The 25,769-nt window shown below is 49.5% G+C and overlaps 2 protein-coding genes across 3 annotated transcripts in view; one reads left to right on the top strand and one right to left on the bottom strand.

Annotated features, from left to right (window-relative positions):
* The window catches only part of LOC133357424 (DISP complex protein LRCH3-like), a 58,829-nt gene extending 57,801 nt beyond the window's left edge, over nucleotides 1-1,028 (bottom strand). For both annotated transcript variants that reach the window (XM_061575357.1, XM_061575354.1), the window contains exon 1: nucleotides 666-1,028. In XM_061575357.1, coding sequence (XP_061431341.1) covers nucleotides 666-1,002 — 337 coding nt within the window. In that variant the 5' untranslated portion in view covers nucleotides 1,003-1,028. The remainder of the gene's footprint in view (nucleotides 1-665) is intronic.
* Nucleotides 1,029-4,806: 3,778 nt separating this feature from the next.
* On the top strand, nucleotides 4,807-24,361 carry IWS1 (interacts with SUPT6H, CTD assembly factor 1). The gene is made up of 16 exons (XM_061575550.1): nucleotides 4,807-4,978; nucleotides 6,259-6,332; nucleotides 7,309-7,469; nucleotides 7,823-8,157; nucleotides 8,539-8,595; nucleotides 8,833-9,580; nucleotides 10,138-10,204; nucleotides 10,805-10,920; nucleotides 12,036-12,189; nucleotides 12,925-13,007; nucleotides 13,751-13,880; nucleotides 14,430-14,547; nucleotides 16,661-16,769; nucleotides 17,264-17,320; nucleotides 18,372-18,483; nucleotides 19,970-24,361. Exons 1-16 carry the CDS (start codon nucleotides 4,915-4,917, stop codon nucleotides 20,093-20,095), a joined length of 2,511 nt encoding a protein of 836 aa, XP_061431534.1. The 5' UTR covers nucleotides 4,807-4,914; the 3' UTR covers nucleotides 20,096-24,361.
* The last annotated feature ends 1,408 nt before the right edge of the window (nucleotides 24,362-25,769 follow it).

Here is a 25,769-nt window from a genome sequence, read left to right on the forward strand (position 1 = left end):
GTGGTGAAGGCCTTCATACATCGGTGGAATGATAATGTCTGTAGCAAACAGGAGTTGAGATTGCCCGAGGCGGTGTGTGCGACATTGATTTGTGACATTTGCGTGTTTGCGTGATGGCTCGATTGGCCCGCACGCCGCGAGGTGGTTGTAGAGTTGAAGGTGGTAGAGGACATGGGGTGGACGTTAAGGCGGATGGAATGTCCGTTAGGACAGAGGTCAGAGTTCAAAAGGGTCGGTCATGGGCCTGGTCAGGGTCACGGGTTGGGGTCTCAGCGCAGAGTCATGGGCAGGGGTTGCCATACAGAACCATGGATAGAACGTGCCATACAGAACCATGAATAGGGTTGCCATACAGAACCATGGATAGGGTTGCCATACAGAACCACGGATAGAACGTGCCATACAGTCATGCGTTGCCATACAGATTAATGGGTAGGGGTTGCCATACAGAGTTATGGGTAGGGATTGCCATACAGATTAATGGGTAGGTGTTGCCATACAGATTAATGTGTAGGGGCTGCCATACAGATTAATGTGTAGGGGCTGCCACACAGTCACGTGTAGTGGTTAGATCATGAGCGGTGGTGGTGAAGTTCAGGTGAGATGAGACGAGGCCATCAGTCGAGTCCACGGGGGGTGGTGAGGGGGTGGCGGTGCGCACTGACCGGCCTGCGTGGTGTCCGAGAGGTCGAAGTCGATGACGCCGGAGCGAGGGAACTCCTTGAGCTTCCTGCCGCTGAGGTTGAGCGCCGCGGAGAAGAAGGCGTCTTCGAGAGCGCGCTCCGCGCTGCGGTGCAAGTGCGGGCCCTGCGACAGTGACGACTGCTGCTGCTGCTGTTGTAGCTGCTGCTGCTGGTGGTGATGGTGGAGCTGCTGCTGCTGTTGCGAGTGATGGTGGTGGTGATGTTGTTGCTGATGGTGGTGGTGGTGGCTGTGGTTGCCCTGTGGGGTGGCGTGAGGCGGGAGCTGCGCCGACATCGCCGCCGCCGCCGCAGCCGCCATTTCGTCTCCTGCTCGGGGTTGGGCCGCGCCGCACTGCGCATGCGCGCGGCGCGGCCCACGGGCCCCGCTTCGAGCGGCAGCGGCTGGCGGCGTCCTGGGGCCACCGCCACTCACCCACGTGTGGGTGGCAGCAGCAGCAGGGCGACGTTTCGGGGAGTGGCCCTCCTTCATAGCACTGTGGGCTTGCATGGAAACAATAGAGCGACGTTTCTGGTAGTGGCCCTCCTTCATAGCACTGTGGCATTGCAAAAAAATATTAAATAGAGCGACGTTTCGGGTAATGGCCCTCCTTCATAGCACTGTGGCATGGCATGGAAACATAAAATAGAGCGACGTTTCGGGTAGTGGCCCTTCTTCATAGCATCTGAGGACGGCTGCTAGCGTTGTGGCCGAAGCGTCGTGAGAATTGTATTTTATTGTTTTATTTTTATTATTTTATTATTCCCTTCTGCGTGACTTTACCGAAAGAACCAAGAAGAAGCTACAGTTATAATTGAGGACTCCCATCCTGTTATAATGCTACTGCTTCTGTTACAACACACATTCACTTTAATATGTTTTTTTGTTCATGTTTTTTGTTTGTTGCGGTTGCACCCGATTCAAGAGCCGAATGGCTCACAGGGCTATACCTAATAAATTAACTTGAAATGAACTATATCACTATCAGATCTGGTGGTTATAACATACTCGTTAACCCATTATCAGTGCCCTTATTACAGACCAATTCAGACCTTATTGGTCACGCCGTGCCCTTATCAATCTCAACGTTCATCCTACAAAGTCCTATCACAAAGGAGAAACACAAACAAATAGACAACAACAATTGACACGGCTGTACGCCGTATGGACCTGAAAATGTAATTGCCCTGTACATGAATACGGGTTAAACCGTGTGGGCTGACAGCTGTGCAATGAGAGCCCTAGTTATCACACGGCAGTCCTGATAATAACACCGCTCCAATGATAACGACAGTAACCTGTGTACACGTGCACCCCTTTAGTCAATCCACTGCTGGATGAGGCCCCCCTCCCCCCACTGCTATATGAGGCCGTGTGGGAGGTGCAGGTTTCGTGACTTCGCTTGACCACGTGGCCAGTGCGGGCTTTGGACATTCCTGCAATGCCCTCTGCTGTCCGCCACGAATGAACACAGTTGTGGTGTACATCATGGGACTTCTTTTGCCAGGACACCTAAATATGAGAATAGGGTTTTCCTTACTCTTAGTTCTTTCGGTAAAGTCACGTAGGTAAAAAATTAAATTAAAATTAATTTATCTAAAGAACTAAGAGTATGAATCCTTGCAGTCACGAAAGCTTCAAATCTAGGGTTTCCCTTTTTTTCTGGCAATAAAGAAAGCTGTCTCTGGTGTGGACCAATCAGTTTCAAAGACAATGCATATATTATCAGAGTATGTTTTTTTGCATTCTGACCACAAGTATTGTGGTTAATGCAGACATGATTCCTTGTAAATGGTTTTAGTTTGGTGTTTTAACATCTTAACACCTGTTTTGTTGCCAGCAAAAAGAGGAAAACCTATTCTCACAGTTATGGTGCTACTCTTTGTGTTTTTTTCGGTAAAGTCACTTTTTTTGCGGTTGTGCTTTCGCTACGTTGTCCTCACCTGAAGAAGGATGCTTGTGTTGCGCCCGAAACGTCGTGATTTAATTTAGTTGTTTCATTTATTAAATCCTTTATATTAAGTTCACTTGCTTGCTTGCTTAGGACCGTGCAAATCTTTCGGTCGTTTTTTAACCCACTTCCCGTGATCCAATCGAGCTGACATTTTCCACACAGACTCGTTGTGCGTAACAATTAATGTTCGTGAAAGTTTTTTTCAAAAATGTTACACTTTTTAGGACAAAAATATGATATTTAATTACCAATTGCTTAATGCTGCCATGCAATCATCTGACCCATAGGTGGCAGCCATCTCAAGCCAGAGGACGAGAGGACTCTAGCCGCCACGCATATAAAGGATTTATAGTTAAAAACTTTGTTTTTACGGGTTATACTTGTTTTATTAGATTTTTTTACCTACGTGACTTTACCGAAAAAAAACAACAGTATGAATCCTTGCAGTCACGAAAGCTTCAAATCTAGAAGTTATGGTACTTTTAAAATGAGCTAGAAATCATTTATAAATGTCCGTTAAATCTGATCAGGTGGGCAATAGGTCGACTCAGCCTCAAATGAGTACCTGGCGGGGTGTATATACATCGACACCGGGGATACAAAGGCGGCCGGGCGACGTGGTGTTGGCCACCCAACCCCATCGTGTCCCGTTCCGGCCTTCAAATCGGGGCTCGCTACCAGAACTTGCCCCAACAGGCTGTTGATGCTATCCGGGGGATCTTTGTCTTTGGTGAGCAGCAGAGGGCCAGTGTGGTGGAGATATGGTCAAGTAACCCTCTTAAATGCGCACGGCGTGGAAAGGCGCTCCTAGCGGTTACATCTTCTTCTTGGTTCTTTCGGTGACCGAAACGTCGTGAGAATTATTTTATGTTTTATTTTTATGATTTTATTATTTCCATTCTACGTGAGTTTACCGAAAAAACCAAGAAGATGAATCCCTGCAGTCACGAAAGCTTTAAATCAGTTACATCTTCATAATAAAAATGTCTAACAAACACTTTGAATGCACTCCCCATGTCTGTTTTTAAATGCCCGTCATGGCATCTTTGCTCGATGTGAATACACGTGGGAAGAAGAAGAATTCTCGTTGTGTCTGTGACCACGTTGGTAGTGATGCTCGTTCTGTTGGGGGCATCATGCAGGGCAGCGCTCTGCCACCGAGTTGAATAGAAACACTTTGAGAGGAAACGAAACTCTTCTGCGTAGCCGTCAACCCACGCGGTATATTCTTGTACAGGGAGATTTGAGTTTTCAGGGAGATTTGTGTGTTTCCCCCTTGTGATGGGACTTTGTAGGATGAAGGTTGAGATGTATAAGGGCACGGGGTGACCAATGAGGTCTGGATTGGTCTGTGATCAGTAAACACTGGTTAGTCTTACTCGTACACTATATTATCGTACCTTTATCGCGTTTTACACAATAGTTTTCCGCTTTTCCCGATAACTTTTTTTAATTTTCCAAAGTTTTAGTTGTTTTTCTTTCTCAAAACAACCTCCACGTCTTACTCCCCGGAGCATCTCTGAATCGGGGTAATAGTGTCAACAACGCGGCCCCGAAGCTCGCCGCATCGCCACGTCGCGACATCCAGAGGACGCGGACAGACGGGATTCATCACGCGCGATATCGTCACGCGACGCACGATATATCGCGATATAGTCACGCAGCGCACGATATATCGCGATATCGTCACGCAGCGCACGATATATCGCGATATCGTCACGCGGTGCACGATATATCGCAATATCGTCACGCAGCGCACGCTATATCGCGATATCGTCACGCAGCGCACGATATATCGCAATATCGTCACGCAGCGCACGATATATCGCGATATCGACACGCAGCGCACGATATATCGCGATATCGTCACGCAGCGCACGATATATCGCGATATCGTTACGCAGCGCACGCTATATCGCGATATCGACACGCAGCGCACGATATATCGCGATATCGTCCGAGCGGGCGGGTATCGTATCGCATAAAAACAAAAACAATTTTTTTGTTCCGCGGCGCGAATCAGCGGGCGTCGTTTCGCGGCGCGAATCAGCGGGCGTCGTTTCGCGGCGCGAATCAGCGGGCGTCGTTTCGCGGCACTCGCGCCGCCTTCCAGCGCTCCTCCTCCTCGCCGCCGCCGCGGCTCCGCGGCTCCGGGCTCCGTCTCCTCCGCGGGCTCCCCCCTCTCCACCTCCTCCTCCTCCTCTAGTTCCCTCACCCCATTCACCCCCCCACCCCGAAGCCTTTCCCGAGACGTCCTCCCCGCCGCCGCCGCTGCCCACATGGAGGCGGACTTCTCGGACAACGGAGCGGAGTACGAGGAGGGCGAGGAGGCGCCCAGCCCGAGTAAGCAGGCCTCGCGCGCGCGCTCACCGACCCTCGGATAGCGGCTCGGCCGGCTCGGGGTGAGAGGGAGGCGGGAGGCGGGAGCGCGGCCTACTCGCGGAACCCCGATGGGGGCGAGCGAGGGGACCGCTTTAGGGGATGTTACTACGGGGCGCAGTCGTTTACATCAACCGAGGCTGTGCCTCACTCGAGATTGCCTCTTTTGTGAGTCGTGTAGGTGTCTTGGTCTGGCTCCGTGAGCCTCAAGCGCAAGCGTTGAACCGTAAGAACCCTTCGCGAGTTTTAGTTGGGACTCACTGAGGCCCTGCGATTAATGAAGAATACGGATTCTAAAATAGTCTCTCCTGCTCTTGAAACGCTTTCTTTGTGAGCTTATCGCGTTAACACTGAAACATAATGTCTGGCTCTCGAAGCCACAGGTATTAACATTGAACCAGAAGTATCTGAAAGACGCTTTAGTTCGCTTTGATTCGTTAACATTAAGACTGAAACACAAGGGTGCTAAAGGTGCCTTCATATAACTACTAAGCCTCAGACTTTTGAACACTACCCTAGAATTCCCAAGGTGTCTTAGTCCGGCTCTCTCAAGCCCATACAATAACAATGAATCATTCTAAAATAGCCTTAGTCAACCTCATCTAAATACTTGATAAAAACTGACTTGCATTCGTCATTTATACTTAGAACAAATACCAAACTGACGTTTCATGTAACGGCCCTTTAGTGTATAGACGAAATAAAGATTGACGTATCGTTGGAGATCGCACTTTAATCTGTGGGACTTGGACATTTATATAAATTGAATACGAACAAGTTGAAATTGACATTAACTTTTTTCATTACTGCATTCTCCAGATTAAAACACATGCTTTTTCTCCCAGTATTGTATTTTAAAGCGAAAGTGCGTCTTATAATCCAATGTGTGTATGTGACCAGATTTTTATAACTTCATTCACACCGACTCTAAGATTTGGGGTGCGTCTTATATTCCAGAGCATCTTGTTATCTGACTACCAAACCCTTCAGAAGGCATTATATTTAATTGGATACATTAAAGTGATCAAATTGTAAAGTAATTGGCCACGCATCTTGATGTTTGAGACTCGATAAGACTTTACTGGATACTCTTTGTCATTATTGAAACTTTAAACGTGTTGGACAACCTATTGCAGAGCTTGGGTATACAAGATTAACAGCTACTTTCTCTCATGGTAGAGGAAGCTCGGTTTGAGGACAGTGAAGTTGAATTCACGGAGCCGCTTGTGACCCCCTTCCTGCAGGTGATGGAGGGGCCACCCCTGTGCAGGACGAGCGAGACTTCGGCTCTGACAGCGACGGAGAACAACCTGAAGGGGTGAGGACCATCTAACTACTTCCTACATTGAAGGGGTACCAACTGGCTTCGTATGAAACACATGGATTTAAACCCTTGCTGCATGAAGGGGTATACACCTGTTTAATAATCCATCGATTTAATAAACTCACCCCCCAAATATGACCACACTCAGAATAATTGCTGCCGAATAACACAGCAAAATGTGTACAGTCGACTTTTGTTTTGGGCAGTGGGCCTTTTTCAGAGTAGAGAGGGCAGAGATATGGACAATTGCAGAACGTGCGATCTGCTAAGTCAGTCAATCTCTGTGATCCACACTGACTGCTCTAACGCAAGGGCAGTGCCAAAACGTTTTACCACGAAATATTTTCTGAGTGATGTTCGTCGCATGACATTCAAATCCACATTTGAACGTATTGGCGGTACACTGGTACGCGATAAGCAAAAAAAAATATCGCAATAATTATTAATTTCCCCACGATTTACAAACGCGGTCAGAAAATTTTGCGGGGCATGCGTCAAAATTAGTTCTCGTGATGTTGAAGCAGTTGGAAGACGAATGTCGGTTCAAATTTAGATTTTGGACTGTTTAATGAGGACTGGTGTGTTATGCTACGCCGGTGTGCTGCCAATACGTCCATTTATTAATGATCGGCTCTGGAATTAAGGCAGATTAAGTGCAGAGCTTAGCGTGGTAGTTTTTGTGTGCGGTCATCGGTGATGGGCTGAGACCATCAACTCACTACACATGAGAACCCGCTTTAATCACAGGTGGTTGCCGGGATTCGAACTTAGGATCTCGGCTGCGCTGGCCCGGTGCTCCGGTCTCTGGGCCACCTGGCCACCTCCACTTACGGGTGTTTTTACGCAACCGGCCAACACCGCATTTAATCAAATACGATCGTTAATATCAGAAAAGGGGTGGTCACCTGAACGCCAACTGACGATTGCTGTCGTCGTTAACCGCCCTGCGTTGCTTCTCGTAAACCCAAAGCAGCCGTACAAGCGCTCGGCGCCGGGGCCCGGCTCCGAGTCCGGCGAGGAGGAGGGCGAGGACCGCGACGACGACGACGCCGACGACGGTGACGACGCGGGACAAGCTCTGAGCAGGAGCCACAGTGATGAGGGGGAGCGGTCGGACGACAGGGGAAAGGTGTGACGTCATGGGATGATGAGCTGATAACTGCGGACCGTGTGCAGAGAGCGGAGCCTCGTGTTGCAGTGCGTCCTCAATACCTGGTTAATTTGGGGGTTGGGTGCCCCGGTATATCAGTTTTCCTTACTAAAACCCTGTTCTTCCCATGAAGTACAAATAATGCCCACTTACACCTTGTAATGTTATTTATATTGCTCTTTGTGACAAAATTGCTTATAATCTGTGTGCATCCTAAACTGACAGTTTATTCTGTGCGCAATTTAAAATCCACGAATTGATTAGAATTTTTAAAACGTCGGTTTCACTCGAGGAATCATCAGCATTGTTCGACACCGACCCCACGATCAATCAGGTACGAGGAAGGCGACAGGGAGAGCGTGGACGGCGATCGCGACAGCCCGGAGGTCGACCGCGACAGCGGCGATGAGGCGGAGGAGCTGGAAAACGAGGAGCGAGAGGAGGGCGAACGCACTGACTCGGAGAGCGAGGCCGAGGGGGCAGGCGGGCGCCCACGGCCGTACAAGGGGGCCGCCGAGCAGAGAGAGGCGGTGGCGGCTGACAGCGACCGTGAAAGCCGATCCAGCGGAGAGGAGGTCGTTCAACGGCGGAGCGACGAGGAAGAAGAGGACGCACACGAGGAGGACGCACACGAGGAGGACGCACACGAGGAGGAGGGCAGGACTGCTGGTGAGGAGATACATCGCCGCGTATTTCCATTTAATGACATGGGAGAAGTAGCTTTTAAATCAAAGCCCTTGCGAGAGAATTTTTTAAAAAGTTTTACGAAGAGAATGCAACATATATGATGTCCTGGAAAGCTTAGACGGAGATAAACATTCAAGTACAGGAAAATGCATTATAAGCATCATTTTTTTAAAGCACCATTACTGACTGCATGGGCCTATGCCCTCCCACAAATGGTATTTATTGATCTGACTAAGTTGGTGCAAGGGACACAAAATTATTCAATTAACAATTACGTTTAACCTCGTCATTGATTTGATCTTTATTCACGTAATTTGCATCTTCATCAGTAATGTAGCATCTTCGCTTACTTTGTTTTGACAGAAAAGAGAAAAGCCGACGCGGGCAGTGAAGATGAGGAAGGAGAGGTGGACAAATCACGTAAGTCGATGGAACTTTTGGTCGCGGTGTATTAGACACGACTGATCAGCGATGTCACGTCCCCCTTTGTGTTTTGGTAGATTTGGTCAGTGCGTTTCGAGGCTGCGGTGTATCTCCTAGTTTTGAAGGCAAGCGCGAAATGCTGTTGCGTTTTATACCCGGACGTCCGTGTAACACATTGTTTTAAACCAGCATAATTCGCACCCCTCGGCAGCTGAAGCTTCTTTGCGTTTGCAGCAGCGGTGAAGAGAAGCCGCGTTGTTTCGGACAACGAGGAGGAAGACTCTGACAGGGAGTTTGAACCGAAGAGACCAGAACCTGTGGCCGAATCGGGCTCGGGGAGCGAAGATGAGGCCCCGAGGAGCTCCCCTCCTCCGGCAAAGCGCGGCCAGTTGATCTCCGACGACGAGGACGAGGCGGAGCCCGCCGAGACGAGAAACGACGACGATCACCTCGAAGCGGATCGCGACGGAGACGACTCGGGAGTTGAGGAGGGTGGTGCGGCGGTCCCAGCGACGGTCGCGGCGACGGCGGCAGCAGCGGCGGTGAAACGACGTCGAGGCTCCGACTCCGAGAGCGATGCCGGTGACGGCGAGGACGGTGGTGGGGAAGAGGCAGAGGGAAAGCCAGCCGCTCGGAGAGCTCGCGTCGTATCGGACAGCGACGACGACGAAGCGGAGCGGAAGGATGAGCGGCGGGTAGAACAGGAGGCGCCTGCGAGGAAAGCAATTGTCTCGGACAGTGAGGATGACGAGGATGGGGAGGGGCGGCAGGAGAAGGAGCCACCGGCTAAGAAGGCCATCCTCTCTGACAGCGAGGAGGAGGAGGATGAGAGGCAGGCCGAGCGGGAGATGCCGGCGAGGAAACCCAAAGTGATGGACTCGGACTCGGAGAGCGGCAGCGACGACCCAGTCAAGGGCGACGACGAGAAAACCAAGACGAAGGAGAAGCAGATATTTGGCAGCGACAGCGACTCTGCAGATGAGTACGTGGCTCAGGGGGGCAGGGGGCACATTCAATGAGACGATCAAATTACTTGTTGAAAAAGCCATCTATTAGCAGTGGTGATGATTATTTACGCTACTCATTGATGATGATGATGCTGCATTATTAATGATCTGGAAGGCATGGCATAGACCAGGGTTCTTGAACTGACAGACCACCGGCCAGATGTGCCCCACAAAGGCTCTTGAAGTGGCTTTCCAAGCTCAGACCCACCAAGAGATATGGCTCCCTTTCACCGAGATATAAATAGCTGTAGATTAATGAGATGAGAGATGAACGAGAGCGAGAGAGAGACGAGACTACCAGAGTGACGAGAGGTACACATCTGTGAACGCGAGCAGACGTTGTGACGTCACTGCGCCACGCGACGTCATAACATCCGCACACATGACGTGACGTGACCTTCCAGCAGACGCTAAATTAGTTTGTGTGTTGCCTGCCCAAAAATGCACTCAAAGGACTTTCGATGCACAGCACTCGCTGATCTTTCATGAACATTGCTCCTTTGTCGAATGCTGTCTCCGCCTGTGTCTCCAGGGCGGGCGTGGGCATCCTGATTGCCGACATCTTTGGGGATTCCGACAATGAGGAAGAGGAGTTTACGGTAAGGTGGACGGACACCGAGCACGGAGAGCTTTGGCGATCGTTCCCGGGGAACAGTTTTGGGTCATCCGTTACAGCCGGCATGGGGAAGTGGACGGGAGATGTCAGCATTGTATGATTATGAGTACCTGAAACCTTTTTATTTTTTATTTTACCAGGTAATGCCCACTGGGCTATGTAGCTCTTTTTAAAAAGCACCCCGGCTATCATAAATGGTAGCTCAACAAGAAGTAGCTTACGTGGAATTATATTGCAGCCAAATACTCTTAAACGCATGTTTCTAAATGTGGAGTTAAAAACAAGGGGATCCGGGGAAAAATCTACGCGACAACGGGGAGAGAGACATGCAAACTCCAAATATACAGCAGGCGTCGGTATCGGGATAGAACCCAATTCCTCTGGTATAGTAGGCGAGGGAGCTAATGTCTCACTACCACGGCGCCCCATTTCCAGAGAAATGTCCCCAAGACATGCAGAGAGAGCACGGCTTGAGATGAGGAGTGGGAAGAAAGGAGGGAGCCATCGGTCCTGACTTTTGAAATGGTTTACGTGGTTCGAACGCATCTCAGGATTGCTGTTGCTGCTGCTGTTATTTCCACAGGGTTTCGGACAGGAGGAGCTGGAGAAGGAGACATCTGCTTTGGGCAAAGATCCCTCCGGTGACAAAGACAAGGAGTCGGAGTCAGACTCGGATGAAGGAGTGCGGAGGGGCAATGAGTGAGTCCCTGCCATCCTTGCACAGGCGTAATGTTAATAATAATAATAATGCTGTACCTGCATTTTTTTTTGGTCTCCATAGCGCAACATTTAACCCAGGAGACCCCCTAATGGCACCTTGTACTTGCGTGGCACAAGGTGAACACAGCACTGGGCCTGCAAGTGGGCATTAGTCTGCCAGTTATTCCAATTATGTAATTAGTTCATTTGTTTGTTTCTCAATCCGCTTGTCCTGGTGATGGTCGTGGCGGCAGCATATTGAGTAGGGCGGTCCAGACCCCCCTTTCCCTGTCGACGGACTCTCGCTCTTCCAGGGGAATTCCCAGGCGTTCCCAGGCCAGCCGAGTGACATCGTCCCACCAGCGTGTCCTGGGTTGGCCCCGGGGTCTTTGCCCAGTGGGACGTGCCTCCCGGTAGAGTCCCAGGGGGAGTCTACCAGGGAGCATCCTTGCCAGGTGCCCGAACCACCTCGGCTGGCTCCTCTCGATCCGGAGGAGCAGCGGCTCGACTTAAAAATTTTCCAAATGTGGAGCATTTAGCATGATTGGTTACGTATGGTCCGAAAAATATTCAACATACATACAGTAGTGTACATCACCGACACCAGATCCATGTCTCCACCCCTGTTTCTGTCTTTCAAGTGCGTAGATTCAATGTCTGGGTTAAAGGTGGACTCGTATGTATGAATATTGAACTTCCTTCACCATACATAGCCAACCGTGTTAATCGGAGGTGTGGGGAAGGACAAAAAACTTCACACAAAAATCAGTTCTGAAAGAATGAGTTTGCAATCTAAATGATTTAAAAGTGCATAGCTCCAGCGGCTTCCTAATATCGGAAGGAAGAGCGTTCCAGACGGCCGCAGAAGCGCATCTAAAAGCGTGTGATACAGTGACGGTCTTTGTTCGGTTGCTAGCCAAAAGCCACTAAGAGGCTGACCGGAGTCCTGCGTGATGGTTTTATGCTCCTTGATGACATCGGCAAGGTATTGTGGTTCGTTTGTGGCTAGGACTTTGTGTGTAATAAGTGCGACCCTATAATATAGATGAAACACACCGCTGTTTGCCACTGCGACGGTGACCGTGCGCTCTGCTCGTGTGTCCGCCCGCACGCAGTATGGAGTTCATCTCGGACTTCGACATGATGCTCCAGCGCAAGCGCGAGTTGAATCGCAAGCAGCGGCGTGGCCACCGCGATGGCGGCACCTTCATCAGCGACGCCGACGACCTCATCAGCGCCATGATCACGCGCATGAACGAGGCCGCGGAGGTGAGCACGCAACTCGTTGCGCGCGACCTGATCCTTCCCGCTTGTACGTTGCGAGTCGTTGCACAACCCTGGTCGCTCACCGGAGAGACGGAGCCACTTTTGTCATCGTTGATCGGCGCAGAAATTTTTAGCGACGCCTTTCATCGCGTGCTGCACATTGGTGAACTTTGATTGGTTGTGACGATTTTGATATTGGGGGGGTGAGGGAGTTAGCCAGACAAAGGAGCATGACTATGCGATAGAGGAATTGGCAGAAATGTAGATACTTTTTGTGATTTTCTTATCTTTTCTCTGTTTTGCATTTGTATTGTTTGTTGATGTATCTTGCTGGACATCTGTTAAAAAGGAGCTTCATAGCTCATCGGATTCCTCCTGCAGTCTAAATATAGATTCTGATTCCGACTTTAGCAATGCCCAGACATGCCCTTGGTGTGCAACTATTCAGATGCGGACAAAGCAGTTGCAGGTGCTTGAGTTGCGCAGTGACGGAAGAGATTTGGTTGCATAACTGATTGTTCAGGTGCGGACCCAGCTTTGGGGTTTTGGCCACGTCTTCACCCAATTGCCAAACTGCTTTTATCACCTTAGGGCGATTTGCCTGCATTGCTTTTTTGTGCTTTTACCCCCAAATTATATTTCATTTGTTACCAAATGACCCGAAAAATCTGCCTTATCTTGTCAGATGTCTCGGAAGCTAAGCGTTAGTTGCCGTCTGTCTCCCCCTACCGCCCGCAGGAAGACAAGAAGCTCAATACGGAGAGGAAGCCTGCCTTGAAAAAGATGGTCATGCTGCCCACTGTCATTAAACACCTCCGCAAGTACGGTCGCATCTTCACTCGCCATCGTTCAAGTCCATATTCCACACCTTGCTCTGCTCCTCTGCCTGCAATGCACTGTTATCGCGAAATGAAAACATGTATTGCGTAAACACGTACTTGTCATCTCAATGTTATGATTCGTAATTGAATTTAGGTTAGGCCACTTAACGATCTCACCAATTAGTGTTGATGACACCCCTCCACCACCCGACAGCCAGCAGATTAAATTGTCACATGTACAAAGATCCTCCGTATAGCCTTAACAGATTGTTGGGGCAAGTGCTGTTAGCCAGCACCTAATTAAGGCCGGCACGGCACACGAGCGGGTGGGTGGCTAGCACCACGCACAGCCGCCTTTGTTTCCCTTGTGGCGATGTTTACACACCGCATCATGTACGCTGAGTCGACCTAGGGGAGGCCCAGGACTGGTTCAGATAATCGTCACTGGTGTTGGCCGTGAGCGGGAATTGAACCCCGGTGGCTGGTTTTGTAGTGCGGCACACTAACCACTACACTTCCGCTCCCCACATATCCATACATGCATGATCTCGAGATCACAATGCTTCAAGAAAATAATTGTTCGTGTGTGCCACTACTTGGGGCTGGGGGTACCCGTAAACCATTTAGGGCCAATGGCTCGTGGGGGTGGCCGTGGTCACTGAACGTGTGCGGCCATTAGTGCAGTCGCTCGTGCCGCTTGCGGTGACCACCTCTGTGTGCCGCTTCCTCCCGCGGGTGCGCAGGCAGGACCTGGTGGAGTCGTTCATCGACAGCGGGATCCTGTCGGCCATCCGGGACTGGCTGTGCCCTCTGCCCGACAAGAGCCTGCCCAACCTGAAGATCCGCGAGGAGCTGCTCAAGGTCCTGCAGGACGTGAGTGACGGCGCGTCACGTCCACGCGCGCGTGTCGCCGCGCCGGGTGTGTGCCTTTGTTCAGTCGACTCAATCGGCTAACCCATGGCACCCCTGGGTTCATCCCGTAACCACCTGCCAGCGAGTCTTCAACAGTTCACGTGGCCTCAGTGTGTACACCTAGCCTGGCACGAGCACTGTGGTGACGTCACCGCCACTTAATGCGAACGACGGCCGTTGTTGTTCCCGTGCGGTCAGAGTGTGTCAATCATATCTTTTAGACGACCGGGGTTCGTTGCGTTGATCTGCGATCACCTCTGCGTATGGCCTCATCGCAGGTCTCATTGACGGTGGCAGGCGTGGATTCAGTGGGCAATTTGATAGATCTAGGAGAAGTTAGGGTATCAGTGAGGTCTCCACTAGGCCGCCGAGGGACGTCTGCCTCATCTGACATGAGTTGCAATTTTAAGGGCATCGTGGCCTGAATGCTTTGGGGTTTGAGTGAGCACGGTTGTATTCGTGTGACTGTTGCATGCAACCAAATTCGGTGGTGGTTGTGCTTGCACGCAGCTGCCCAGCGTGCCCCAGGAGACGCTCAAGTCGAGTGGCATCGGCCGCTCGGTCATGTACCTGTACAAGCACCCGAAGGAGACGCGGCAAAACAAAGACCTGGCCGGCAAGCTCATCAGTGAGTACGGCACGGCCCCCCGGTGTGCCTGCGTCTGAGTGTGGTGCACCCTCGCGTTGGCCTCGCCTGCTTGCCTGTTGCATCTGCTCCTACCTGCTTCCCTTTGAGTTAAAGAACATGGTTCTTTGTCCCTTAAATTAATTAAACTAAAAACGATTTTTATTTTAACAGGTCAGCCCCACCGAGCTCTTTTCAGAAGCGGCCTGGCCACAAATGATAGCTCAACTAAGTTATTTGTGTGGAAATTTACAAGCGGCCAAATACCCTTAAATGCATAATGATCTTAAATTTGGAGGGGAAAACAGGAGGACCTGGAGAAAAATCTACGCAACCACAGGGAGAACATGCAATTTCAAAATATACAGGCGTCAGGGTCGGAATTGAACCCACGACCACCTGCATACCAGGCAAGGTAGTTAACATATCGCCACCATGGCACCATTTGCTCTTCTTACTGGAAGCTTACGTTTCAAGTTTATTTGTTTAACAAGATCACAACTCAAGAAACTATCATAGTCTAATTTTCAACAGTGACCTTGGTTGCCAAATTGACAGTAGTTATTACATTACATCTACCATAAAAAAATAAGGTATCAGAATTCCTGCTTGTGAGAATTATCATGAGCCAATAGCAGTTAACGTTACTCCTTTTCATTGCCAAAGTCGTGGGAGGGGTTCTATTGCCCCATCTCTAAAAATACCTCTCCACCCCACGGTCTCTACGACCCCGTGTCATCTGGTTTCTGCCAAGGCCATTCTACCGAAACTGCTCTCCTGTGCGTGTTCAATGACCTGTCTTCAGGTCGTAAACCGCTTGCTTCTAATTCTTCGAGACCAGGGATTTGCAACGTGCGGCTATTTAAGGACTGCTTCATTACGTTATTGATTAATGATCAGCATCTCCTATTCACATGCATTGAAATGTTAAGTTTTTTTGCGAATTTTAGACGAATAGCTCTTTACTCTTTGGTTCTTTTGGTAAAGTCACGTAGGTATAAAACTAAAATAAAATAAATCACGACGTTTCGGGCGCAACACAAGCGTCTGTCATGAGGTGGGAAAGCATGGCCTATGTCAGCTGTTATTTCATGCTATTCTCTCACTTTAACATAGCCACTTCCGTGCCCAGTTACATGCTAATTTCTCACATTAACATCACTAGACCCAGCCACTCCTTTATAACCCTTGGGCTACACCCATTTCAAACCTTTAAAACAGTCTGCATCAGCAGCAGGCCAACCAAAGAGTATGGATTCCTGCAGTCACGAAAGCTTCAAATCAAGATCGAATAGCTCTTGTTGTTATTTTGGTTGCCGTGACCCCTTCTGCAAGTTTATTGACAGCATAGACTACCCCAACCTCCTTGAGCTTCTCAAAGATGATGTACATGTCTCCATTGCCTTTCTCTACTGGTTCTGCTCCCACCTCTCACTCCGCTCTTTCTGTACAAGGCTTGTCTTCATCTGACAAACCCCCGTGCCATGGTGTCCCATCCTTGGCCGTGGCCAGGAATCAAATTCAGGTCCCCGAAATCAAAGCTCATTGCTTTGAACAACTACGCCTTTGTTTAATACCCCACATGTATCATCGTCATCAGCTTTGATCAATCCACTGCCAGCCGCTGGACTTCCAACGTCATTGCCATCTCTCGCGGTCCTACTGGGCAGGGGTGAGAAGGAGCTTCATAGCTCATCGGATTCCTCCCAGGAGGAATGAATAAAGATTCTGTGATGTCACAGCTCTGTCTAACACCTGCATGAGAGCCGATCTGATTGCGCCGCCTCCGCAGTGGACATCCTCTGAGGCATGTTTCCTTCTGTCGCCATCGTCACTCTCGACCGCTGTCCATCATCATCCCTTCCAGCGACGTGTTTTGCCCAATCCCGATAAGACGTCTCTAACCTGCGTACGCTTTGTAATCCGTGGCGTTCCTCCTCGCGTTGCTGGGTCTAAATCTAAGCGCACACCTCCTCCGTGCTTCTCTGCCACTCTTTCGCTGCGCGGTTTACCCGCCGCCGTGAATGCGGACGGCCGTGTGACCGCGTGTGTGCGTGCGTGTGTGCGTGTGCCACCACCGTTTCCAACCCCCCCCCCCCCCGCCATGCGTCCGCAGACGAATGGTCGCGTCCCATCTTCGGCCTCACCTCCAACTACAAGGGCATGTCCCGCGAGGAGCGCGAGCAGCGGGACCTTGAGCAGATGCCTCACAGACGGCGGCTCAGGTGAGGGCGCCGGGGATCGCCGCTCGTTGCGGAGACTCGCCGCTGTTGGAGACCGGCGGCCGCCCTGTTAATACCGGCGCTTGCCGTATTACCCATGATGCACTACGTGCTCATGCCGGTTGCTACACAGAGGACGCTCAAGGGGCCCGCGATGGTGTTCGGGGCAAAAAGAGTCGTGGTCCACATATACCAAAAAGCGATTTAATTTCCCGCAAATGACCTTAATTCTGGTAAAAGCACATTTCAACGTCTCTCCGATTATCACACGCTACCCGTCTGTGAAACATCGAGCCTTCGTGATCACTCTGCGCCGCTTCCCGTTCGCCTGGCTGGAGAAACGTTTAATATTGCAAAATAGATATTTCCAAAGGGAAACCCACGATGGAGAGCGTTAACAGTAATCCGTGACGGTGCACGATTTTGCTGTCTTGTTTCACACCATTGTCAGTGGCTGGATGAGACGGTGATGGCGGCAACGATGTTTTTATTTTCAGTACCGGCGGCCAGACTCCCCGCAGAGATCTGGACAAAGTCCTGACTGGAGAGGAAAAGTAAGTCGGCGTGTCGTAGAACCAGACCCGCCATGATCGCATTCAGATTCTGAGTTCTTAGATTTGTAGATTGTATCGTTTATTAAGCTCCAAATACATGTATGTATGTTGAACTTCTTTCGCACAGTACATAGCCAACCGTGCTAATCGGAGGAGCGGGGGAAGGACAACAAAGTGTGTGTGTGTAAGAAATAATATATTTAAAATCTTATATATTTTAAGAAAATCTTGCCAATGGTTAGCATACTGGACTTGCAATCCAAAGGTCTCCGGTTTTATTCAATCTCCCGGCGTGGCAGTTGAAACAATGGGTCAAGTTTCTTAACTCCCCTAGCCCGCCTCTGTACATCCATCTGTATGAATCTGTACACCGTGGTGGATCGGCAGGTGGTGGGATAAATTGTGGATACTGCCACTTCTTCCTGAACGTCTAACCAGCGTGGAAGAGTAGGCCAAAGCTACCGTCTTGAATAAAGGTCCTTCCGCCAGCAGTTGCGTGAGCAAGCTCTTTGGTCGCGCCTCTACATTTTGTGCGTAATTTGGTCACGTGACCCTTTGCAACTACGAAGTACTCGTGGATGCTATATTGACAATAGGGAAATGGAGCGCCTTGCTACTGTGAATGGGACTATTCATTGAAATCACATGGGGGGTGGGGGGGGTTTGGGCATAATTATGCATCTTGAGTCGGGTTGTGTTCACGATTGTTGTGTGAATCTGAAAATCACAGAATTTGAGCCTCTACACGACATTTAAGAAAAAAATATTTTTCGGATTGTTCCGAAACAATGATGTTGTCATTGGAATGGACGCCACTTAACTACTTTTGTGTTTGGTGACATCACTTCAATTAGTATGTTGTGCGAACGGTGTCTGAAAATCTGCAATGATTCGGAGGCACTAATCCACAGGACGGAGCAGAAAATACATCCTTAAAAAATATATCTATACGATTTACATTTTTCAGTCCAAAACTCCTCCCCCAATGTCTACTAAACATTTGAGATTCATTTTCATGATGGCGTTCCACCGTCTCTGTTTGCTGTCGCAGGGCGCTGAGGCCGGGCGACCCGGGGTTCTGCTCGCGAGCACGCGTCCCAATGCCGTCCAACCGCGACTACGTGATCCGGCCCAAGTGGAACGTCGAGGTCGAATCCAACCGGGTACGCTCGTTGACAATCATCAATTATTATAATAGTAGTGATGATAATGAATAATAGTGATAGGAATTACGAAGTCATTTAGAACTTGTAACGCGCACGGTTTTCGTTGACTCTCCAAGGAGGAGGAGGAGAATGTGTCTATGTTGAGCCTCTTTTGCACCACCGTACGTAGCCAACCGTGCTCGTCGGACGTGCGTAGGAAGGCCTACAAACTAAATACAGAAAGCGGTTATAAATTGCACTTGGCTGTAGAAAGAAATAGGAATTCACGATTTAATTGAATCGAGGAAGTAAGCATAGTCATGACACAGCATCTGAAGGGGTGATGGCCGAGACTGTTGACCAGAGTGGCGGCCAAAGGAGAGAACGCATCCGGGAGGGGAGTCCGCCGCAAAGATGGAGTGCCGAAGTCCGTTCGCATGCAACAGCGTGGGATGGCTCGTGGTATCGCAGGACCGTTGAGGGGTGACCACAGTTGGGGGAGGCCTTCATCCAGCAAGGGTTGCCGATATTGATAATGATGATTATCTCAGTTTAACACATACATTTACAATTCGAGTACGACGTTTTGCCGGGAATTACAACCAGCATCATCTGGCGACGGCCAACTCTGGCTATGAAATAAAGAGTATGAAATAAATGTTGTGGGTTTACTCTCCAACACATCGGTGTGCTGAACTAGTCACGAATTAGCATGTTTTATTTACGTGACGAGCCTTGCAAATTGGCTGCCGGGCGGTGGTGGGTTTAACGGCACATTAACGCGATCTAATCAAAACAAACGAGGTGATGATGTATTTGCTGGGTTTGGTGGCGCACGGCTGCGTAATCCGGCAATATGGGAAGCAGAGCTCAGTGGGTCGCACCGAGAATATCTCTAGAAGCAGGCGGGTGCAGCAAAAATCAAGTTGGTGTCTCTATCTTTCTTTTTGTTGTTGTTTGAATGTTCCATGGCGTACCCGAGTAGGATTTTTTATGAGTTGTCCAGTTTCCTCCCCTGCCAAAAGAAATGGTCTTGAGACCTGGCAATGCTTTCGAGATTAAACCCAGTTCTTTGCTTTCAAGTGTAGTGAAGTAAGTCAATGCTTGCACAAAATCACATCAAACTACATTTTGTTCCTTACGCAAAAATCGGCTTGACTGTCATGTGACGAGCATGACCATCATACGCAGAGTGGGTTGGGAAAGTGCTCTGCTCCCTATTGTGTAGAACAGAGGCGACTCGAAGGCAGCTCCGAGGTGTTTCCGTAACATCCGCTTCCGTGGGCCGTTCTCTAACTTGCATTGCCGCGCAGCGAGAAATCAAATAAGATGGCGAGTCTCACGGCACGATGCCGATTGCGCAATCGGGATAGATTTATTATCTTAATGATTTCCAACATGTCAAATGTTGAGCGAGAAGTCCATGAAGAGGAACCTTGTTCCATGTCCCTGGCGCGACAGGAGCCTCCGAAATTGAGCAGTCAAACTTTGTCCGCGCGTGCAGGGGTCTGTCAAGAAGGGCATCAACCGCGTGGAAAAGCAGATGAAGAAGTTTGCCGACAAACGGAGGAGCACCAAGGGGATCCGTGCCGTCAAGATCAGCGTCGAGGGGAACCACATGCCCCTCTAGCCGGAGTGCGCAACTCGCACACACGCACACACACACACGAGCCCGCGTGATAGCTCCCAGCTCTCCTCCCGAGAGAGTGCACACCGTAGACAAGCAAGTGCCCGGCCCCATGATTTGGATATAAAAAGAAATATCAAATCTCTTGTGTGTTTATTTTATGCATAATCATGTCGCGGCTCTCGCGTACCCCATTCGCCCCTTGCGCGACGCTCCTCCGATCCCTAGGCATGAGGTTTATTAGCGAGGCGGCTCGGTCTGTTTGTGTCATCCGGCCTTGGGGAGAAGCCGTTGGCAAGTGCCTTCTCCCCGCTACCTTCTATCGTCCGGAGGTTAGTTCATCGGTTGAGTTTCATTCGTCTGTTGGGTGTGTTGGGACGACACCGCTAAACCGCTTATTCCGTTAACCCCCTACTTTGCTCCCACGTGTGTTGTGTTTTTTATAGCAAGTTTATTATTCTCGGCAGCACACTTTTAAAAGCAGTTGGGGGCAGTGGCGTTTCGGAATATTTATTTACACTGGAGGGATCTGATGAACTATGAAGCTCATTTTCACAGATGTCCAAGTGTGTGGCATTTGCAGTTGGAACACCAGGTGATTGTTATGCAGTTTGTAGGAATGTTCGAGAAACGTAGATAGCAATAATTTCTGAGCTACTTGGTTGACACAGGGTGAAGGGAGCGATCGGCATTCCCTTTTGTAAATTAGCTGGAACTTAGCATCACTCTGCATGGGGTGCCACGGTGGCGAGATGTTAACTCCCTCGCCTGGTATGCAGGAAGTTGTGGGTTCGATCCTGACCCTGGCTTCTGTATATTTGGAGTTTGTTCTTCCCGTGGTCACGTGGATTTCTGGGAACTCTGGTTTTTCTCTCCACATTTAAGAAACATGGGTTTAAGAGTATTTGGCTGCTACAAATTTCAATCATTTGTGGCCAGGTCGCTTCTGAAAAAGAGCCACATAGCTCAAGTCGGCCTTTACCTGGTAAAATTAAATAAAACATTGTTTATTTGGGTATGCCCAGCCCCATGGCGTTTTGATACTCCCATCATTTACAGAAACTCAAGGCAGGTGCTTGGTTCCAACGTTAACCCTCGCTATCGCAGCTCCGTAGACCACGGACACGACCGTCGTGACGGCTTCACCTTATCACGTTTGCAACGCTGTGGTGCACGTCGATTGTAACAACTCCGTTACCAGGTTGCGTTGAACGGAGAAGCGTGCGTTCTCGTGGGCAGTGCTGCTTGCCGCCTCTTCTTTGTTGTACCCTGCCACCAGTCCGCCCACGGTTGGACGGCACAAGGGGGGTGAGGCGGGGGGCACTTGCCCAGGGCCCGGCAAAAGAGGGCTCTGATTGGTTAATTGGGGCCGGGGGGGGGGGCGGTGGTCCCGCGTCGTATTCTAACCGCCGGGCCTCTACGAACCTCTGTGGCCCTGATTGGTCTTCCGGAGTCGGTGGGCAGGGTCAACAAACTCTCGATTCCGGTGACCCGCACACAATTCCAGAGCGTTTGGTTTTTAATTTATGCAGGAACTACCTAAGAAGGAACTCGGAGCCTCGTCGATAGATCTCTCATTGCAAGCAAAAATAGAGGAGACTTCTACCTTTTTTGGGCTGTTTTAAGTTTAGTGTTTTTTCTGCATCGTGTGAGTTGTGCTGTATTTAGCAAAGCCGTGCTGCTGTTGCTTTAAAACAACTTTCCATGGTAATCGATGACTTGGCTTGAACCGTCGATTCCTCCTTGACAGCTCGGTGGCTGATGAGGGCTGATATATATTGCCGGTTGCATAAACTACAAGCACTAACAGTTCCCTTAGTGTTCTGATTCGGTGGAACTTAATCTAACGGTAATATACAGTGAGATTGGCACTATTTGGGCACGTGTGTGTGTGTGATGGACAACAACACGAAAATTAAAACTCGTGATGTTCGGGGGAATAAAGGAAGGAACCGGAAAGAGAGGAAGACCTCGCAGAGAATGGCTTGAGAATGACGACATCGTCAGAGATTGGTGCCAGGAAGATGTGGCCACGACTTGAGCATGTTGGCACTACAAATCAGAGGAGAGTGGAAACAAATGACGAAATGTGCAGTGGACACCTACGGGAAATCTGTTCATGGATCGTGATGATGATGAATATACAGCCCCTTTGGCAATACGCTGTTTGATGGACACTTACCGTGGCGGGGGGGGGGGGGGGTGACCATACTTCACCACGCTGGTCATTACGGGTATGTTCCCAAGACCCGGTTCAGATTCCACCCGCCACCACTGGATGTTTGTCGTGGCCAGGAATTGAATTTGGGTTTCCGAGTTGGCAGCGCAGTGCTTGAACCACCGTCCCACTGCTCTGCTCCGCAGTTCAAAGGGCAAAAGTCATGTGAGGTGCTGTGTGTAACTGGCCGCTGGGAATTGTGTGCGCCTTGGCTCTCGGTCGCCTCCCGTCAAAACATTCGGCGCGAGTGAACTTTTTATCTTATTGATGTGTAATAATAACATTTTTGTAATATGTATTAAGTGTTTGGAAATTATTTTGTATGTGTGTGTGTGCCAGTTTATGTAGTAGCCATTGGATTTGCTCTGTCAGTTCAAGGCTTAATCTTTCACTGAATCCTGTCCGTGTCGCTGGGGGTGCCACGGTGGCGAGATGTTAACTACCTTGCCTGGTATACAGGAGGTCGTTAGGTGGATCTCGATCCTGACGCCTGTATATTTGGAGTTTGCATGTTCTCCCTGTGCTCGCCTGGATTTTTCTCTGGGTCCTTCGGTTTTCCCCTCCACATTTAGAATCGACGTGCGTTTAGAGTATTTGGATACTAAACATGTACACATGATAAGCCACTTGGTTGAGCTATAATTTGTGGCCAGGTCGCTTCTGAAAAAGAGCTATATAGCTCAGTGGGCCTCACCTGGTGAAATACATTTTTTTTTTAGATTAGATTGGAATAATAGGTGGCACCAGAATAGTGGCCGCGACGTTCCATAGCGAGAGGTATGGTGGATGTGATGAGCTGGGTGTGGAAAGATTTTCCAGCTCGTTGACCCGGATAGACCCAGCTGGAATTGAGCCCTTTGTAAGACTAACCTTTATGTTTCAATATTGGGAGTTAGGCTAGTTTGTTTTCTCCCGTTACAGCCAACGTGGCATAATAAGGACAGCCACACCGTGTACAGCCTCTGCTTAATTCTTTCGATTTCATTTCTTACTCTGTTCCCTTCCACCAAGGCTGTCTTGGAAAAAAACTCTTCGTAAGTCTTCACTGGGTGTCGAATCCATTTTAGTTTTTGCTTTCACGTGACGTATTAACCCCCCCCCCCCCCCAGTGGGGAGGAGCAGAGCTTTAAGCCAGCTCGACAACCCGAGCGAGAAGTTGCGCAGCTCAGTTGCGTGCAACTGAATCGCTTGTACATGGAACGTCTCTGCAACCGGTTGCTCATGGTAGAGACGGACTCCACTTCCAAGTGGCGATCTGCTCGGATAATTTTCAGCGACATGACGTGACAAGTTTGAGCGCTGTGGTTATGATCCTGGATAATACGCTCTTTGACAGACTTCCCTTTTGTGTTTAGTTTGTTGTCCTTCCCCCACACCTCCGATTTGCGCGGTTGTCCACGAACAGTGCGAAAGAAGTTCAACGTACGTTGCGCCAAATACGCGCTGGAATGTGGACAAAGCGGTTGCAGGCGGCGGCGGCTTTGCGCGAGTTTTGCGAGCGACTCTGTTGCGTGATTCCGACGTGGGCCCTCCGAAAGGTCTTGGTGCAGTTTTTTGTTCATAACGTGCGCGTTTTAGTCCATCGAGTTTTAATTAGTGCTTTGTATGTCGGATTACGTTTGTTTTTACGTTGTGTGGTTATCCACCGCGACTCGTCGCTCAACCTGTGATGCTGCCTACACCGTCGGTTCTCGACTCTCGCACCCATCACCAGGCGGTGTCACGCAAGAGTAGCGGTGCGCTCACCCGGCGCTTTGCCGCTCGGCGGTGGTTCGGCTCCGCTCATGGAAATTCTGAGCACAGCTGGGACCGTGGGCATAGTTACGTTTGTCTGTTGAACTTCTTTCGACCGTACGTACCCAACCGCGCTCATCGGAGGTGCGGGCATGGTTTTGAGTCGGCTCGCTTCAGCCGGAGCCAAGTCGCGACTAGGAATCCAGGCCTTAATAAGCAGTGAATTGATGAATCCATATGCCCCTGTTTGCCACCTCCTATCTTTACAAGAGCTTTCTTGACAAATAAATAAACAAAAAAATTGCTCGATTGGAAAATGGTGTGAGCTGTTTGATAAATGCGTCTAGACCAGACTTGTGTTAGACACTTGAATGTTCAGTGAGATTGAGTCGGTTGGGAAAAACGATGGAGAAGAGATGACGAGAAAAGGAAATGTGTTTTTACTGCGCAGCCCAGCGGGTCGTTATAGTTTGACGCTAAATGTTGTTTGTGCATAAAGGTCTTGCTTCTTACCGCAGAGCTGTGACCTTTCGCGGGTGGGTATAAAAGAGCTGTCCCGTCATTCGGTGTTTTATCAAATGTACTCGCAAGGACTTTTGTTCAGCTGGGCAGGCCACCTTGCCCGCTAGAGGGCACAACAAACACTGAACTCTGTGCCTGCTCCCTGCAGATCGAACGCAACACGTTGAGTGCCGTCTTGGTGAATTGTGGCTAACTTGTATTCAATGAACAGATAAGGGTATTTTTAGCGGCCTAAAATAAAATAGCCATCGGTATAGCGTGGTAGTTTGACATGGACCCTGATGCAAGGAATGATATGGGAGCCGAATTCCCTCCCTCTCCCGGCCTGAACCCTTCCGGCCTGTAGAGCCCAGTGGAGTTGCCCCGCCTGCATAATCGATAACCACCACCACACTGCCGACACCATTTTAAAAATGTACACGTTGAACTTTCATTTGAGATAGCCAGGTGGCTTCTAAAAAAAGAGTCAAGTCGCTCAGTGGGCCTTACCTCATGAAATAAATTAAGTTTAGTTTTAGTCGATATGCCTCCCATCCCAGTTGTCCGCGTAACTCGTGTTGCCCTCTCGAGGTGCGTTTCCCTCGTCGATTTATTTTCGCGACCTCAAGTGCGCCCTGGATTTGGGGGACGTGGCAAGGGGGTTGTTGTTGTTTTTGGGATCGATGTTGCTTCAAGGGAATGGGTGGAATTAACTGCGTAAAGAATTTGAGTCGAGCCGAAAAAAAATACATCACCAAGCTCGTTGCAGTCAAAGTGAATAAGCCGGTGATGTTAATAATCGAATAAATAAATAGGCCTTTTGCATGTCCCTCCAAAACAAATGTTGTACACATTCCATCAGCTGCATGGTGTTCATGCATTTCAGCAGCATTGGTTGAACACAAGCAAACTCCGGACCGGCTTTGTGACATTGGCTGCTGATTTATTTGGTTGTATTCTCCACAATGACGCAAATTATTATTTTGTTTTATCACGTTACGGTCAGGCGGGGGGAGCATTTAGTTTAACTTGTAACATTCATTATTACGCTTGTTTTACCCAGGAAAGCATCTCCGAATATCAAGACTATTTTCAAGGTGGATCCTTTAAATATTTCTGCTTGTAATCCCAACTGAGTAATTTGCCGGTAACTTTTTAGAATTGGGATGTTTGGCCAATACCAGTAAAATAGTTTTTTTTAGCTATGAGGGAGGGGAAGCCACA

This window comes from Lethenteron reissneri, chromosome 58 (genome assembly GCF_015708825.2).
Source record: "Lethenteron reissneri isolate LAM-NWPU_2019-01 chromosome 58, ASM1570882v1, whole genome shotgun sequence".
Classification (NCBI taxonomy): Eukaryota; Metazoa; Chordata; class Hyperoartia; order Petromyzontiformes; family Petromyzontidae; genus Lethenteron; species Lethenteron reissneri.

What these genes read in the sequence shown, in the direction of transcription:
- IWS1 (XM_061575550.1), top strand. Translation starts at nt 4,915, where the DNA reads ATGGAGGCGGACTTCTCGGACAACGGAGCGGAGTACGAGGAGGGCGAG. An exon ending in CCTCACAGACGGCGGCTCAG is followed by an intron (nt 16,770 to 17,263) that starts GTGAGGGCGCCG and finishes TTTTATTTTCAG; the next exon opens with TACCGGCGGCCAGACTCCCC. An exon ending in TCGAGGTCGAATCCAACCGG is followed by an intron (nt 18,484 to 19,969) that starts GTACGCTCGTTG and finishes CCGCGCGTGCAG; the next exon opens with GGGTCTGTCAAGAAGGGCAT.